This window comes from Trachemys scripta, chromosome 6 (genome assembly GCF_013100865.1).
Source record: "Trachemys scripta elegans isolate TJP31775 chromosome 6, CAS_Tse_1.0, whole genome shotgun sequence".
Taxonomy (NCBI): domain Eukaryota; kingdom Metazoa; phylum Chordata; order Testudines; family Emydidae; genus Trachemys; species Trachemys scripta.
The window spans coordinates 27851413-27866759 of NC_048303.1; the positions used below are offsets into that span (position 1 = coordinate 27851413).

The 15347-nt window shown below is 41.7% G+C and overlaps 1 protein-coding gene across 1 annotated transcript; it reads left to right on the forward strand.

Moving 5' to 3' along the window:
- The first annotated feature begins 1866 nt into the window (after positions 1-1866).
- Positions 1867-13787, forward strand: MRPS30 (mitochondrial ribosomal protein S30). Its single transcript, XM_034774414.1, has 5 exons — positions 1867-2446; positions 2713-2858; positions 7685-7790; positions 8663-8839; positions 13271-13787. Exons 1-5 carry the CDS (start codon positions 1900-1902, stop codon positions 13537-13539), a joined length of 1245 nt encoding a protein of 414 aa, XP_034630305.1. The 5' UTR covers positions 1867-1899; the 3' UTR covers positions 13540-13787.
- Positions 13788-15347: the final 1560 nt, after the last annotated feature.

Consider the following 15347-nt stretch of genomic DNA (forward strand, 5'->3'; position numbering starts at 1 on the left):
ATGTTCATAACTTTATATATAATGTTGCTACACACATTTCACTATGGTATTATTGATCAGTGAGATATTAGTTTTCAAATGATTTCTCACAAGGCATATTTTGTGCAGAGATTATTACAATAGTGTGGGATGTGAATACAGGGCAGCACTCAACCCCTTCCCATGATTGTTTGCACAGGAGAGAACAATCCAGCCCCCTATTATTTCTTTGCTTATTCAGCCGCATTTTTTAAATATACCACAGATTCGTTACGTTATGACATACAAGTGACTTGGGAGATTTTGATTTAGCATCCTTGGAACCCTCCTAAAACAATTTTGTAGCTTGGGGATATTTTCAGAATTGATATTTTTCCTACACAACTTAATCTCTAGAGATGCGCATGATAAATCATTAATATTATGGAGGATAAACTATTTAACTGGCAAAGGTCCTTATATTGTCAAAATAATCTAATCTTCAGATTAGAGTTCACTTTTAAGGTTGCCTCAATTGCAATTACAGACATCTCACAAACTTCTGAGTGCCTGGACTGCAGTGGACATGCCATGACTGAAAGATACATGCTTCAGTAGTAAAAGAAAATAAAGTTCTCAAACAAGGGAAAGAGATGACAACTTATTGGATGCAAGACACATCCCTTAAATTTCTCATACTGTATTATTGTCATAATGTTGTAAACTGAATAGTGACTTGAGAGGAGTATGTTCCTGAAACAAACAAATAAGGACTAGTAATGATAACAAGTTTGCATCTTTGGTCATTATAGGGACAGCCCTGGTGGTCATACTAGGATCTGGGGTGTGGTTCAGAGTCCATGAAAGAGATGGGATCAAGTGGTGATAGCGGAACATCGGAGCATGGTTCAGGGGCCTAAATAGGGATGGGATCTTCCAGTGATAGCAAGATGTGGGAGTGTGGTTCAGGAGCCCATATATGGATGAGAGTCCCCAGTGAGAGTGGGATCACAGGCTGTTGTCCAGGGGCCCATATAGGGCTGGGAGCCCCTGCTCGTAGTGGGATCTGGGGGTATGGTTCAGAGTCCAGTCTAGGGATATGAGCCACAGGTTATAGCGGGATTGGGGCAGTGTGGTTCAGAGGCCCATATAGGGATGGGAAACCCCAGTGATACCAGGATCTGGAAGCATGGTTCAGGGGCCAGTTAGGGTGACCAGATGTCCCTATTTTATAGGGACAGTTCTGATTTTTGGATCTTTTTCTTATATAGGTTTCTATTACCTCCCATCCCCTGTCCCGATTTTTCACATTTGCTGTCTGGTCACCCTAGGGCCAGTCGAGGGATGAGAGGCCCCATTTATAGTGGGATCTGGGAGTGTGGTTTAGGGGACTGTATAGGGATGAGAACCACAAATGCCAGCAAGGTCGGGGAAGGGCTCAGGGGCTCTTTAGAGGTGTGAGGTCCCTGTAGGAAGAGGAGCAGGGGGTCGGGGTCGGGCCCAGGACAGATGGGGAGCGGGGGCTCACAGGCTAGCTAAACGCTCTGTCAGCCCTCAGCCGACCTTGCGGCGGCCCCCATCCCGGCAGCTCCGCTCTGCATGCTGGGAACTGTAGTCCTCTTTCTCTACGCTGCTCACGTCCAGGGCTCGGCAATGCACAGCAACAAGACCGCCCGCAAGAAGCATGCGCATAGTGGAAGGGCGGAGCTTGCTTCTTCCGCACCCTTGAAAAGGAACCCTCCCTCTTTGACTATTTCCTAGAGCGTCGGGCAAATGAAATGCTTTGATTCAATGGCTGGCTCCGCCCTCTTTTCCCCGCGCCTCACGGTTTCTCAGAGGAACGTTCGGATTGGCGCATTATAGCACCCACGTGACCAACAGTAGCCAATTACTGATGTACACTCTCCTGTCCGTCCCGAGTCTCCCTCCCCCTCTGACAAGATGGCGGCTCCCAGGGGGTGGCGGTTGGTGTGGCAAGGCTGTCGGTTGCTGCACACCGAGCCCTCCGCGCCCCCTCAGCCTCCGGCTCCGCTCTACCCGCCCGTGGTCGCCTCCCACACGGCCAAGAGCAAGTCGGCCAAGCGCCGCCGGCTGGAGTATTTCTACCAGCAGGTGCACGAGGCGCCCTCCATCGCGGAGAAGCTGCGGATCTACGGCCGGCTGCAGCGGCTCAAGTACGTGGTTTACCCGCAGACCTTCTCCCTGAACGCGGACCGCTGGTACCAGAGCTTCACCAAGACCGTCTTCGTGCCGGGGCTGCCCCCCGCGGGAGCGGAGCCGGCGGGAGCCGTGCTCCCGGATCTGAGCGAGTTGCGTTCCCTGGCCTGCGACGCGCTCCTGCAGGAGCATTTCTACCAGCGCAAGCGAGAGCGACCCGTCCTCTACCGAGAGCAGCAGCACATCCCGGCCCCCTTCCTCACCCAGCTGGTCTCCTCCCTCACCGCCGCGCTGGGCAGCCGCAACCCGCTGCTCACAACCTCCTGCTTAGGTGGGGCGGGAGGTCGCGTGAAGGGGGGTTGCTGGTGATTAGAGAGGGGCGAGGGCGGGGCTGGGTGGGAAGTTAGGCCATGGAGTACAAGAAGAGATTACGCGGCAGTATGTGAAATGCACCTGGGTTATTGTGGGTAATGGTTACATCACTGACTGATTTTTAATGTTGTTTTTTGGGCTGAGGGCTGATGTCCTTTTGCATGTTTTCACCAAGAATACACGGGTGTAATGGGCTGGCTAAAAACAAAACGTGTTTCATTTCAGATTTAAAACCACAGGTTAACTTCTATTGGGAGCGCGGTGAGACTGTTGTTTGTCGAGGCTATCGAACTGGTAGAATTGATCCAGTGAGATTTCAGATAGATGACCTACCACATATCCAGATCCGTGTGCCAAAACAGCTTCCAGAGGTACGAATGTTTTTAATACTTCTAAAAGTGAATATCAACTGGTACTGTATTACAGTAGCATTTAGTATGTAGCATGTATAAAAGTAGCTTCACTGTGCTAGGCAGGATACAGACACCTAGTAAGAGAGTCTCTGCTCTGAACAGTTCACAACATAAATATATTCTGTCTAAAAATCATTGCTTGTTTTTGTTTGATTTTAAATCCAACCAGTCATTTCTCAGGGAAAAACTTTTGTAGAAAAACTTAATTTCCTCTATAAAGGTTCGATTGTATTTATAACAATCTTATTTATTCCATGATTTTAGTTATTATTAAAACTGAGCGTCTGGGCAACAAAATGGCAGATAAAATTCAGTGTTGATAAATGCAAAGTAATGCACATTGGAAAACATAATCCTAACTATATGTACAATACAATGGGGTCTAAATTAACCGTTAACACTCAAGAAAAAGGTTGTGGATGTTTTTCTGAAAACATCTGCTCTGTTAGCTTTTTTGACTGCCACGGCACACAATGTTGAGAACTATTAGGAAAGGTATAGATAATACGACCGAAAATATCCACAACACCACGTATAAATCCATGGTATGTCCACACCTTGAATACTGTATGCAGTTCTGGTTGCACCATCTCAAAAAAGATAATTTAGAGTTGGAAAAAGTACAGAGAAGGGCAACAAAAATGATAAGAGAATATGGAACATATGAGGAGAAATTCAAGACTGGGACTATCCAGCTTAGAAAATAGACAATTCAGGGACATATGATAGAGGTCTATAAAACCATGAATGATGTGGAAAAAAATGAATAAGGAAGTGTTATTACCCCTTCAGATAACACAAAGACCCAGGAGTCACCCAATTAAATTAATAGACGGTACGCTTAATAGAAATATAAGGAAGTACTTCTTCACACAGTGCACAGTCAACCTGTGGAATTCATTGCCAGGGAATGTTATAAAGGCCAAAAGTATAACTGGGTTCAAAAAATAATTAGATAAGTTCATGGAGGGTAGGTCCATCAATGGCTATTAGCCCAGATGGTGAGGGATGCAACCCCATGCTCTGGGTGCCCCATAACTTCTGGGACTGGATTTCAGGGGGATGGTAAACTGCCCCATTCTGTTCTTTCCCTCTGAGGCAACTGGCACTGGCTATTATCAGACCAATGGTCTGACCCAGTATGGTCATTCTTATGTTCTTGTTTGAGTTACACAGTATACTATGTGCTGTCCAAAGGTAGGTAGATACTGATGAAATGGTATCGTGTTAGTCCCTATCAGCAAAAACAAAGAGGAGTCCTTGTGGCACCTTGGAGACTAACAAATTTATTTTGGCATAAGCTTTCGTGGGCTATAACCCACTTCATCAGATGCATGGAGTTATAGCCCACGAAAGCTTATGCCTAAATAAATTTGTTAGTCTCCAAGGTGCCACAAGGACTCGTTGTTGTTTTTATTTTCATACATATTACAAATAAAGTGGAAAATCAGAAGTCAGTACCTTTTGTTCTCTAAATGCACAGATGAGATGGGAGCCATTTTTAAATGGGAAAGAAGGGTGAGAGGGAGAGGAGGTTTTGAGCAATAAAAAGGTAAAAAAAAAATGCTTATAAGGAATAATGCATGAGTACATTTGAGCTCTCTTCCCCTTCATAATTGGGCCCATCTGCACTTGGCTAGTGAAATTGTCTTGACTCCAGAAGATTGTCAAATAGCTCCTGGGTCACTGCAAGGTTTACATTTCCCTCCAGTCTTCTCTCCCTTTGTGCACTGAATGGATCTTTGCATCAGGCCCCGGCAAAGTGTTCAGTCACGTGTGGCATGCTGGTGGAGTCCATGCCAAGTATGACATGCTATAAGCATCAGGTATATGGGAGGCCCCAGATTTGCTGTTGCCCTCCCTTACATTCTGATATGCCTCCTGAAATTTCTTCACTTTCATGTGGTACTGCTGCTCATCCCTGTCGGGCCCCGATTTCAGCACCCCACTTGCCCTTGTAATCTGTACACAGATGTCTGTGTGTGTCTACACTTCAATTAAAAACCCGTGGCTGGCCCGTGCTAGCTGACTAAGGCTAAGGGCCTGTTTAATTGTGGTGTTGACTTTAAGGATAAGGGTCAGGCTGTAGCCTGGGACCCTCCAGCCCAAGCCTGAACATCTACACTGCAATTAAACTGCCCCTTAGCATGAGCCTGGGTCAGCTAAGTCACAGGTTTTTAAGTCACAGGACATTATAGACATACCCTAAATTTCTTCAGCTGTTCCTTAGCTGGGCTTGCACAGTCTCTTCTCCCCAGAGGCTGTGGCGATCCATGACACTTTTCCTACTCCAGACAGGAGTACATCTAGTATCTCTGTGTATGCTTGGAGCCAGCATGGTTGGATGCTCACAACAGTGGGACAGTAGGTGTTCTCACCATAATGGGCAATCAGGAAAAGGCTGGGGGTTTTAAAGGGTGGGGACAGACTTCTGGTGTCAGTGACCCCAGGCAGTGGAGTTCAAAATTGCAATTGGAGAAGTCACTGGTGCGAGCGCAAGGGCAAATTGTGAGACAGCTGCCAGTTGACTGTTAAGGTCGTCATAGGTAATGTCTACACTTGCACTGCGTTTACAGATGTAGGTCGACTGTGGCTCTGCTTCGTTCCGGGAAAGTGGCATTGCATCACTGTAATGGGGCATTTATATGTGCAGAAGATAGTTTTGCACTTGTCAACACATAAATTTAAGTCGAAAAAAGTCAGCCTAACTTTGTAGCGTTGAACAAGCCATAGGTAAGGGCTTGTTCTTAATGTCATGAAGTGTAAGTGTCCATTCACTCTGAATTCTTAGAATGTTTTTAGTCAGTTTTTTGGTACTATTTACATCCTCTTTACATTCTGCATGTGTACAGCATGCATAGAAGCTTGTACTGGTAGAGTCTAGCCACTGGCTTTTGTAGCTCCTTCTTTTGTCAGCAGGTTCCGCCTTTGCCAGTCTAGGTGGGACTACAATTTTTCCTTTTTTTTTTTTTTTTTAAATCCCCAAGACATGAGAGAAAGCAGTGAATCTGGATTGTGTTCTGAATGAGGGGGAGACTGAGTCATTGGAAATGAATGAGAGAATGAATATGTAGATAAAGTGAGCAGAGTTGAAAGGGAGGGAGAGGTTGCATCTAAAGTTTAAACTTGAATTCTGTAATTCCAAGCATAAACAATATAGACGAATCACTGGTGTTGGCATATAGCTTACCAAATTTTTGAAAGTTGAGCTGCCTCTTCAAGAAAATGAAACCGATTGCACACCCCTAACCTTTCCATGATAGCAGGGCAACATGGGGGAAACATGCACATCTTTCTTTTGTGCCCCTGCCAGCTAGTCTTGTGTGCTTCTTCAGGGTGCCGTGCTTTGCACTTTGACCATTTTAAAGTTTCTGTTAATTTGGTTGTGCACTTTGCCAAGGTTGAGACTGCTAGATAGGATTAAACTGAGTGACACTAAATGTGAAAATCAGAGTTTTTAGTGTCAGGTGATAAACTTGATGCCCTTACAGTAGGCAATGTAGCTTTGTACATTCTTTAAAATGCTTTTTCTTTGACTGTTGGTTTTAACAAGTTTTCCTCTAAAGGCTTTCTTCTTCTAAATCGTGAGGTAGGGTAATTGAAAATAACAGGTAGACAAAGAGTGAAATTTAGTTAAATACAGAATAAACTTCCAATCGTTAAATAACAGCACATACAGTACTGTAGATGTGTGTGATTAATTATCTTTATACTGGGGGTTCATCTATTTTCAGAGAAGTTTTAGGGAACTTAAAAAAAAAAAAAAAAAGCACTTTGCTTAACCTCTATTCTACTTTTGTGAGGCATTCAGCAATGCTGTATACAAAACACATTGTGTTGAGTAAGACTTTCTTAGAATTTACTACTAGGGAAAGATTCTCCTGTTCATCCTCCCCGCCCTCACCCCAAAAATATATGGGTGGGGGAAATCAATATATGTATATATATGTGTGTGTGTGTGTGTATGTGAAGAAATCAGTGTATACTGGGGTTACCACCCTTTGGAGGAAGCCTCACTAGCAATCATATGGTCACTGCTAAATTCAGTGGCATGACTGAAAGTTTTAGTTCCGTATGTTTTATTTAGATTTTCTATAACTTGCCAAAGAAAACATACACCAAGATTTTCAAAAATGACTATTGACTTTTTTGCTTGGGTGCTCAACTTTTGAGTCCTCTTTCAGAGGATGCATGTTTGGCATTCTTAAAATTGGGCTACTCAAGGCATCTTGAGTTGGGCACCCAAAATGATTGGCTAGTTGCTTTTGAAAAAACAGAATTGCAAAATACTATAACCATGTTGTATTGAATGGGAGGGTAAAGGTCCAACGCAAAATGCTGTTAGTTAAGCTTTGGTGGTGTTTTTGTGTTTTGTGTCCTCCCCCTCTCTTCCCCCCTCCCCTGGGCAAAAAGTGGGAAATGCCATCTTCTATCAGTGGGAAGTGGTGCTAACCAACAATTGTCCAGGCTCTGGCACTTGTGTCCTTCCTGTTCTACACAACATATGTCTCTTTTGCTGCAGGAGATTCACGGTCTCTTCGACAAACATACTATCTTGTTGGTTTCTCTCTCGGAACAGGATCAAAGTTTTATTCAAGACCGTAAAATGGATGTTGAACTTGATGAGAATTCCTTAGGTGTTCGGATGGCTGTTCAAACAAATCTTTCTTAAGAATCAAAATATTGTTATCAATGTAGTATGTAATAATACTGAAATCAAAAACATTCTATGACTTGCTGAACTGATTTTCTTTCTTTCTCTCTCTCTCTCTCGTTCCTTCAAGTTTGTACCATTAGATTATTCGGACCCTGGAGAAGTTCCTGTTATTAATCACAAACCAGACAAACTTCCATTGTTCAAAAGACAGTATGATAACAAGGTATTTATAGGTAAGATTTTCCTAGCGATAGGAATATAGTTAAGGTGTAGAAGTACTAAAGAATAGTACACTTTTGAAAATGGCTTATTGCAGAAGCCAATTTCAAAATCTGTCTAATGGCATTTATAACTGTGGTGCTATACTTTGGTGAGCATTAATTAATAAAATAAGACTGGGTGTAGTCAGTAAAACACTTAAAACTGTGATAAAGTGACACACATTTGACACTTCATATTTCAGAAGGAGTCATTTAAGTCTTGATCTGAAAATATTTGATTCAATATGCAGAATGTTTTCTGAATGGGTCATTGGGCCTTATAAGGATTTTGTTCTTTCCTTTTCTTTTGGTTCCAAGGGGGCTCAGATAGCTTTACTCATAAAGAGGCTGTTGCTTCTCTATAATAAACCAGATACCTGCAGTCAGGGCCAAGCTCACCATTATTCTCCTACAGCCCAGAAAAATATGCTTCTTACCACTTTTGCTACAGAAGATCAGTTACCTGTCAGCTTTAAAAGGAGCCTTCTGGTCTTTCTAAACAACATCCAGTCAATGAAGGGGAAAGAGGCAAAACCCCTTTAATTTCAGTGGGCGCAAGATTGGACCAGAACTAGCAAATTATTAACTTTAATTTCAGTGTCTTTTCTCCAATTATAGCCAGCAAGTGAATTGATAAGGAGACTTAGTCTTTTGAACTAGAGGAAACCAAAAAAAGTCAAAATTTCAAATCAAGCTAACTTTTTTAAAATAATTTGTTACTTTGATGGGCAGAAGTCAGAATAATAGAGATGACAGAAATATTGTTTTTTCCTTAACCTCTAATGCTGCCTATAACGTTTGATTTTTAAAGTGGCTTTTAACTTTTCTCCTTTTTATGAACTCAGGATCAAAGGTGGCAGATCCATGCAGCTATGGTCATACGCAATTTCATTTGATTCCTGATAAACTGAAAAGGGAGCGATTATTAAAAGCAGACCTTGCTGATCAAATTGAAGTAACTTATCGAGCTAATGGTATTGCAAGTCTCTTTGCTTGGACTGCAGCACAAGCTATGTATCAAGGTGAGGCAAAACTTCTAGCTTGATTGCTATCCATTTATAGATGTAAGACAAACTTCTTTCTGCCTTTCCTTTTATCTTCCATTTGTGTTTTGTGGTTTTCTTTCTGTGTAGAACGGGTCTTGATTTCATTAAACTTAAATGAGCCAATTAAACTATGTATATGAGAGATATTATACAAATTCTTTAAAACAAGACCCTTAAATCTGTGTAAAGTGCTTGAAGAGTAGGAGAAAAGAATCACACCAAAGTTTTCGGGGCTCTTCTTGGGGGAGGGGCATGTCAAACTGAGATTAATCAAGTATAATTCACAAACAAAGCGATCATTCTGTCAGTCCTCATCAAAGGAAACCTACACAGCCCTTTCAAAAGATGAGCATGGAAGCTTAAATTCATTACTCGGCTAGACACTCAAAATCATGGACTGGACAGAGTCGCACTGGATTTATGGCTTATTATAACTATCTGTAACCCCCTTTTTCTGTGCTATGACTGCAGAGGTGTTAATGGGCCACTCTGCCTTGAATGGTCCCTTACAATATGTGATAACTACTTATGCTAAACAATCTGTTCCACTATTTTGCTGTGTTGCTGGGAGTACCTTTCTAAGGGTACGTCTTCACTTACCGGAGGGTCCAGCAGCAGGCAATCGATGTTCTGGGATCGATCCCGGAAGTGCTCGCCGTCGACGCCGGTACTCCAGCTCGCCGAGAGGAGTACGCGGCATCGACGGGGGAGCCTTCCTGCCGCGTCTGGACCCGCGGTAAGTTCGGACTAAGATACTTCGAATTCAGCTACGTTATTAACGTAGCTGAATTTGCGTACCTTAGTCCGAAGTGGGGGCTTAGTGGGGACCAGGCCCTAGACCTGAAGAAGAGCTCTGTGTACCTTGGAAGCTTGTCTCTCTCACCAACAGAAGTTCATTCAATAAAAGATATCTCACCTGCTTTGTCTTTCTAAACATTTCCATTGGTATTTTTTCATTACTTTAACTGGGTTTAAAAAAAAAAATCCTAGAAAAAGGGCGCAGTAAAGAAAAAATGAAATGCAATGTTGGATCTCAGTCCTCTGACTTCTTTAATTTCTGTTTAATCCTGTCTTGATCGAGAGAGTTAAAAGGAGTAATATACATCAAACCAAATATTTACAAATCAGTAGTTGGCAATATAAAATGTCTAAAAAGTATTAAATCTTACGTTTTGAGATAATGTTCTAGGAGTAATTAAAATGGCAGTAGCAAATAACCAACTTGCTTAATCATGTCAACCAGCTCATGGATTTAAAGTAAGTGGCTCCTCTGACTTGAACAAAAGGCTTTTAAAGGCCTTGGTCTTAAACGGGCAAGGTGGTGCCCTGGGCCTGGGTGATACTCTGTCACCTTCCTTCCCCTTATAGAATATCAGGGTTGGAAGGAACCTCAGGAGGTCATCTAGTCCAATCCCCAGAAAGATTTTTGCCCCAGATCCCTAAATGGCCCCCTCAAGGATTGAACTCACAACCCTGGGTTTAGCAGGCCAATGCTCAAACTGCTGAGCTAGCCCTCCTCCCTATGCAAAGCCCCGATAGAGAGAGCATCTGTTGTTTTCTCATTTTCATTGCTGCCAGGCCAAGTTGTCCTGTTATGGAATCTAATAAAGTTGTGACCACTTATAAGAAAAATCCAGATGTTTCTATCTCATTGGTCCCTGCCATGCTATATCATCTGTGAAACTGAAGTCAATAAAATGACTGTAAGAGTATTAGGGAGAGGTGTCTTGATGGGAAATGGGTACTTCAACTTTGGTTTAATTAAACCAAGTATTGATGCAGAGTTAATATTATTTAAAAAAAAAATTAAAAAGTGCAGCCCAGTAGTTATGAAATGTATCTGAGTTACGCTTTAAATAGAGGGCCTTTCCCCTTGCTAATCGGTCATGCTTCTAACAGAACTAAAGAAAATCATTGTTTAATGCATATTAGGTTAGAACTGAAGAGTAAATAGGGTGTGATCAGTCTGACTTTTAAAAGTGCTTGAAATTACAAAGCTGCCTCAACCAGATCAGGGGTTCTCAAACTGTGGGTCGGGACACCTAAGTGGGTTGCGACCCCATTTTAATGGGGTTACCAGGGCTGACTTAGACTTGCTGGGGCTGAAGCCCAAGCCTGATGCCCTGGGTGGCAGGGATCAGGTTACAGGCCCCCTGCATGGGTCTGAAGCCTTTGGGCTTTGAATTTAGCCCCCTGGCCAGGGGCAAGGTGGTGCTTGGGATTTAGCCCCCCCTCACCACCACCACCACCTGGGGTGGCGGGGCTCAGGTGGGCTTAGGCTTCAATCCCCCCTCCTGGGGTCATGTAGTAATTTTTGTTGTCAGAAGGGGGTCATGGTGCAATGAAGTTTGAGACCCCCTGACCTAGACAAACTCACTTTGGCACACCTGAAGTTTCAAATGCTTAATTTTCGTATTCCGTTGGGTACCTGTATATATCTTTTAAAGCTAAAACTAGCTGAGTTTTTCCATAATTTAATCAAGCTGCTTTTGCAGTTTACCCTTTGGCACCAATCTATCCTGTATTAGTGAACAACTCCAATCTTGCTATCTGAATCAGCAAAAATTATGAAATGTATAGAATATTAAATGGCACTTATTAATGTTTACAATTATTTTTGGTATTTTTTAGGTTAAAGTATGTAGTCTATACATTAGTTTTTTGGCTGTGGTATATGATAGTAAGCAGCTGAAATCAGTATTCAAAAAATGGGGTGTTATAGTGGAATTTTGGCAGTTAAATTCTACTCTCTGTTCGGTGCATATAAATCAAATTTCTCTCATACAAATCTTCATGGAAGGTGAAATTTGATTATAAGCCAGTTTACTATGCAATAGGGTGAACTGTTTTTGAAAGCAGCCTCATGAGCTTGTATTGTACATTATAATGAAACACAAAAGATGAACAGTTGCTATGGGGATCAGGCTAATGGTTTTATCCTGAACTAGTAAACATTACAGGCACATGAAATCTAATGTTCTTACTCTAGCACTTGGCCTTTCAGATATGCCCTGTGCTAAATTCTAACAGTGTATATGTAAAGAAATAATGCCCAATATACTTGCATAATATCAGAGACTAGAGATTTTTTTAATCCAAGACAGATTACAAAAAGTAGACCTACATATTGATCATTAGTATTGCACTACTCGTATCTGATCAAAATAATAGTAAATAAAAAAACCTAATTGTTGAGAAGTAGAGATACAGTGTATATTTGAGCAAACTCTCATATTCGCGATCTGTACAATTCTAATTCCATAAAGGATTTATAAATATTAAATGAGACCTCAGCTGGAAAGAAGAGAAGGTTCAAGAGAACTTAATTTACTTAGCTATAAATGCCATTAGCTAATAGCTAGCTTCTGGTAGTGGAAGCAATTTCTGAAGTAATGACACTATGTTTAGGTCACAGTGATGTAAATCCCCTAATTAATACATCTGTATAAAACAATAAGAAGATGGTTTTGCGTCAAATTGTACATGTGAAATAGCATATGCAAACTTCTCTTTTTTTGTGGTGTACCTATAACACTGAAATTGATGGTCTCATCTTTACAAGTCAATTAGAATCTTAGTGACACTGATGTATAAGACGGTAACATTTGTTTTCATTCTCTGACTCTACTGGGTTATTTTATAATTTTAGTAGTGAGCATTGCTTAAGGAAGCGTATGTATTCAATGTTTGTGCTGTAAGTACAGTTCTCTACATATGCTATTGTGCATGCACAACAACATGATATAGTATAAAAGGAGAACCATTTTGTTTGGTCCAATAAAAGATTTAGCTTGTCTCTCTAACCATTTTATTCAGCATTCAACAGTAATGGTGTATTAAACTTGAATGAACAGCACATATTCATCACAACAATTCAAGAATAAGTGCATTCCCTTATGGATAAAGTCACTTCACCATAAGAGGATTTATGGAAAATTCAGTTATCCTCTAAATAAAAGGTGCTGCGCTGCCAAAGATCAGATTCCTCCCTCCCCACCCCCCAAAAAAAAGTGTCTGCAGGGCACACCAAATGTGTGGTGCTGTACATTGTATCTAATTTTAAACATGCCATTTTGTGCAAGATGGGTAACCTTTGCTGGCAGGCTCGGTTCCATGAGAATCCATGTGCATTGAACAGGTTAGTTCTGTGTTCAGCTTTGTGAGTATATACATTTTCATAATTTTGAAAGTGGTCCTTGAGGTATGTGACCTAAAACTTTTCTTGGGGGTGGGTGAGGTGAGGATGTCGTTAGATTATTATGTAAAATGTTATGACTGAACTATCTAAAACTATCTTGCTCCTTGAGGATAAGCAGTTTAGGTTTGTAACTGTCTGTATTTCAAGTCCCTGTGCCAATATGAATATTACTTATGTCTTGTGTAACTAGGGTGTAATTTCATTTACAGGATTCTGGTGTGAGGCAGATGTGACCCGTCCCTTTGTATCGCAGGCTGTGATCACAGATGGAAAATACTTTGCTTTCTTTTGTTATCAGCTGAATACCTTAGCACTAACTGTACAAGCTGATCAAAATAACCCTCGGAAGAATATCTGTTGGGGAACAGAAAGTAAGCCCTTATATGAAGCTGTGGAAGGCAATAACGTAAAAGGTTTTAATGATGAAATTCTGCTTCAGTTAGTTCAGTTTCTGCTAAACAGACCAGAGCAATTGTAAATTAGGCTACCAAAGGGTTCTGTTTAAATGCTTTGGCTTCACCGGAAGTCAAATGAAATATGATGTGGAATGGTTCTTCATGCTTATTCAAGGATTGCTGTGTGTGTGTGCGCACACACACATATACATCTGACTAAATATTACTGTAAACAATAAAATGTATTGTGATCTCTTGTGGGGCTTATTCCCACACAATCACCAAAATATGTGGTGTTGTACATCGAAAATAAACATATAGAATAACTTAATGCCTTTTGTATACTTGTATTTGAAGTAAGGTACCTTGATTTTTAAATAGATCCAAAAAAAATGACCTGGATTCTGTATTTCAACAAACTGACATTTCCTCGTGCAAACTTGATGGGCAATAGAACAGTGTTGTCCATGTAGACTGTAAACTCCTTGGAAGAGGGAGTCTCAACACAATTGAAGTACTTATACAACTTGATAGTGGTTTTTGCACAAGTTTTCTGATGACACGCTGTAACTTCATCTTGTAAAATCTTTTCTAATGCTGAAGCATTGTTTTAGCTATGACTTCAGGGGAGGGGTTAGAAGTCAGTAAGCGGGTAGGTTTCTTTTCAAGTAATTGATTTGTCCTCTGGAATAATTTACACAAGACTACATGAACTCTGGTTAACTTTTTACTGTTAAGTACTTCCTTTTTACAGAGTTGAGTCCACAGGTTTCATAGTTTCCCAGGCCAGAAGGGACCATTGTGATCATCTAGTCTGACCTCCGGTATAAGACAAGCCATAGAACTTCCACAAATTAATTCCTAGAGTAGGGAGCGGCAACCTTTGGCACGTGGCCCGTCAGGGAAAGCTGCTGGCAGGCCGGGACAGTTTGTTTACCTGCAGCATCCGCAGGTTCAGCCAATCGGAGCTCCCACTGGCACAGTTCACTCTTCCAGGCCAATGGGTGCTGCGGGAAGCGGCATGGGCCGAGACATTCCAAAGGTTGCCGATCCCTGTCTTTTAGAAAAACATCTAATCTTGATTTTACAATTGTCAGTGATGGAGAATCCACCACAGCCCTTGTCATTGTCTGTCTGTCTTTTTCCTTTATGCCACTTTTACTGGTGAGGGTTGTGGCAGTAGTAGGAAGGACCAGACCTCCCTTTCCTCCGCAATAGGTTCCAGCTCCTTTTGGGGGATTCCCCAGCGTTCCCAGGCCATCTGGAAGATGATATCCCTCCAGTGTGTCCTGGGTCAGCCTCAGGATCTCTTCCCAGTGGGATGTACCCAGTAGAATTCCAAAGGAAACCTCCCAGGGGGCATCCTTATCAGGTGCCAGAACCACCTCAGCTGGCTCCTCTCAATCCAGAGCAGTAGTGGCTCTACTCCCAGGCTCTCCTAAATAGCTGAGTTCCTCTTTCATGGTCTTTACAACTGGCATTTCATAAGGAATTAAGAAAAACTGACAAACAGTAGGTGGCACTGTTTACCATTCTGTTTCAGAAGAAGAAATGAAATTGTCTTTGCCTTAGATTTTTTCACTGATTAGCAAAGCTGAGACAAATCATAAATATGCACAGTAGTCTCCAGCACATTAGATCACTTACTGAAACAAAATAACTTACCTGTAGAATGGCATTAATCTTTCCATTTGTACTTGTCTGGTCCATAGTATTTAAGAGTGAAATACACTGACGATGGAGGAAATCTCTAGTATTGTTGAAGGTGGGAATATATAACTGCTAAATGTTTAAATCTAGAACATCAGAAACTGCAAGATTCCTGTTCTTTAGCTCCAATCAGCAAAAACATTTGATTCTGCTGCTTTAAATCTCATGGGACCAACTTTCT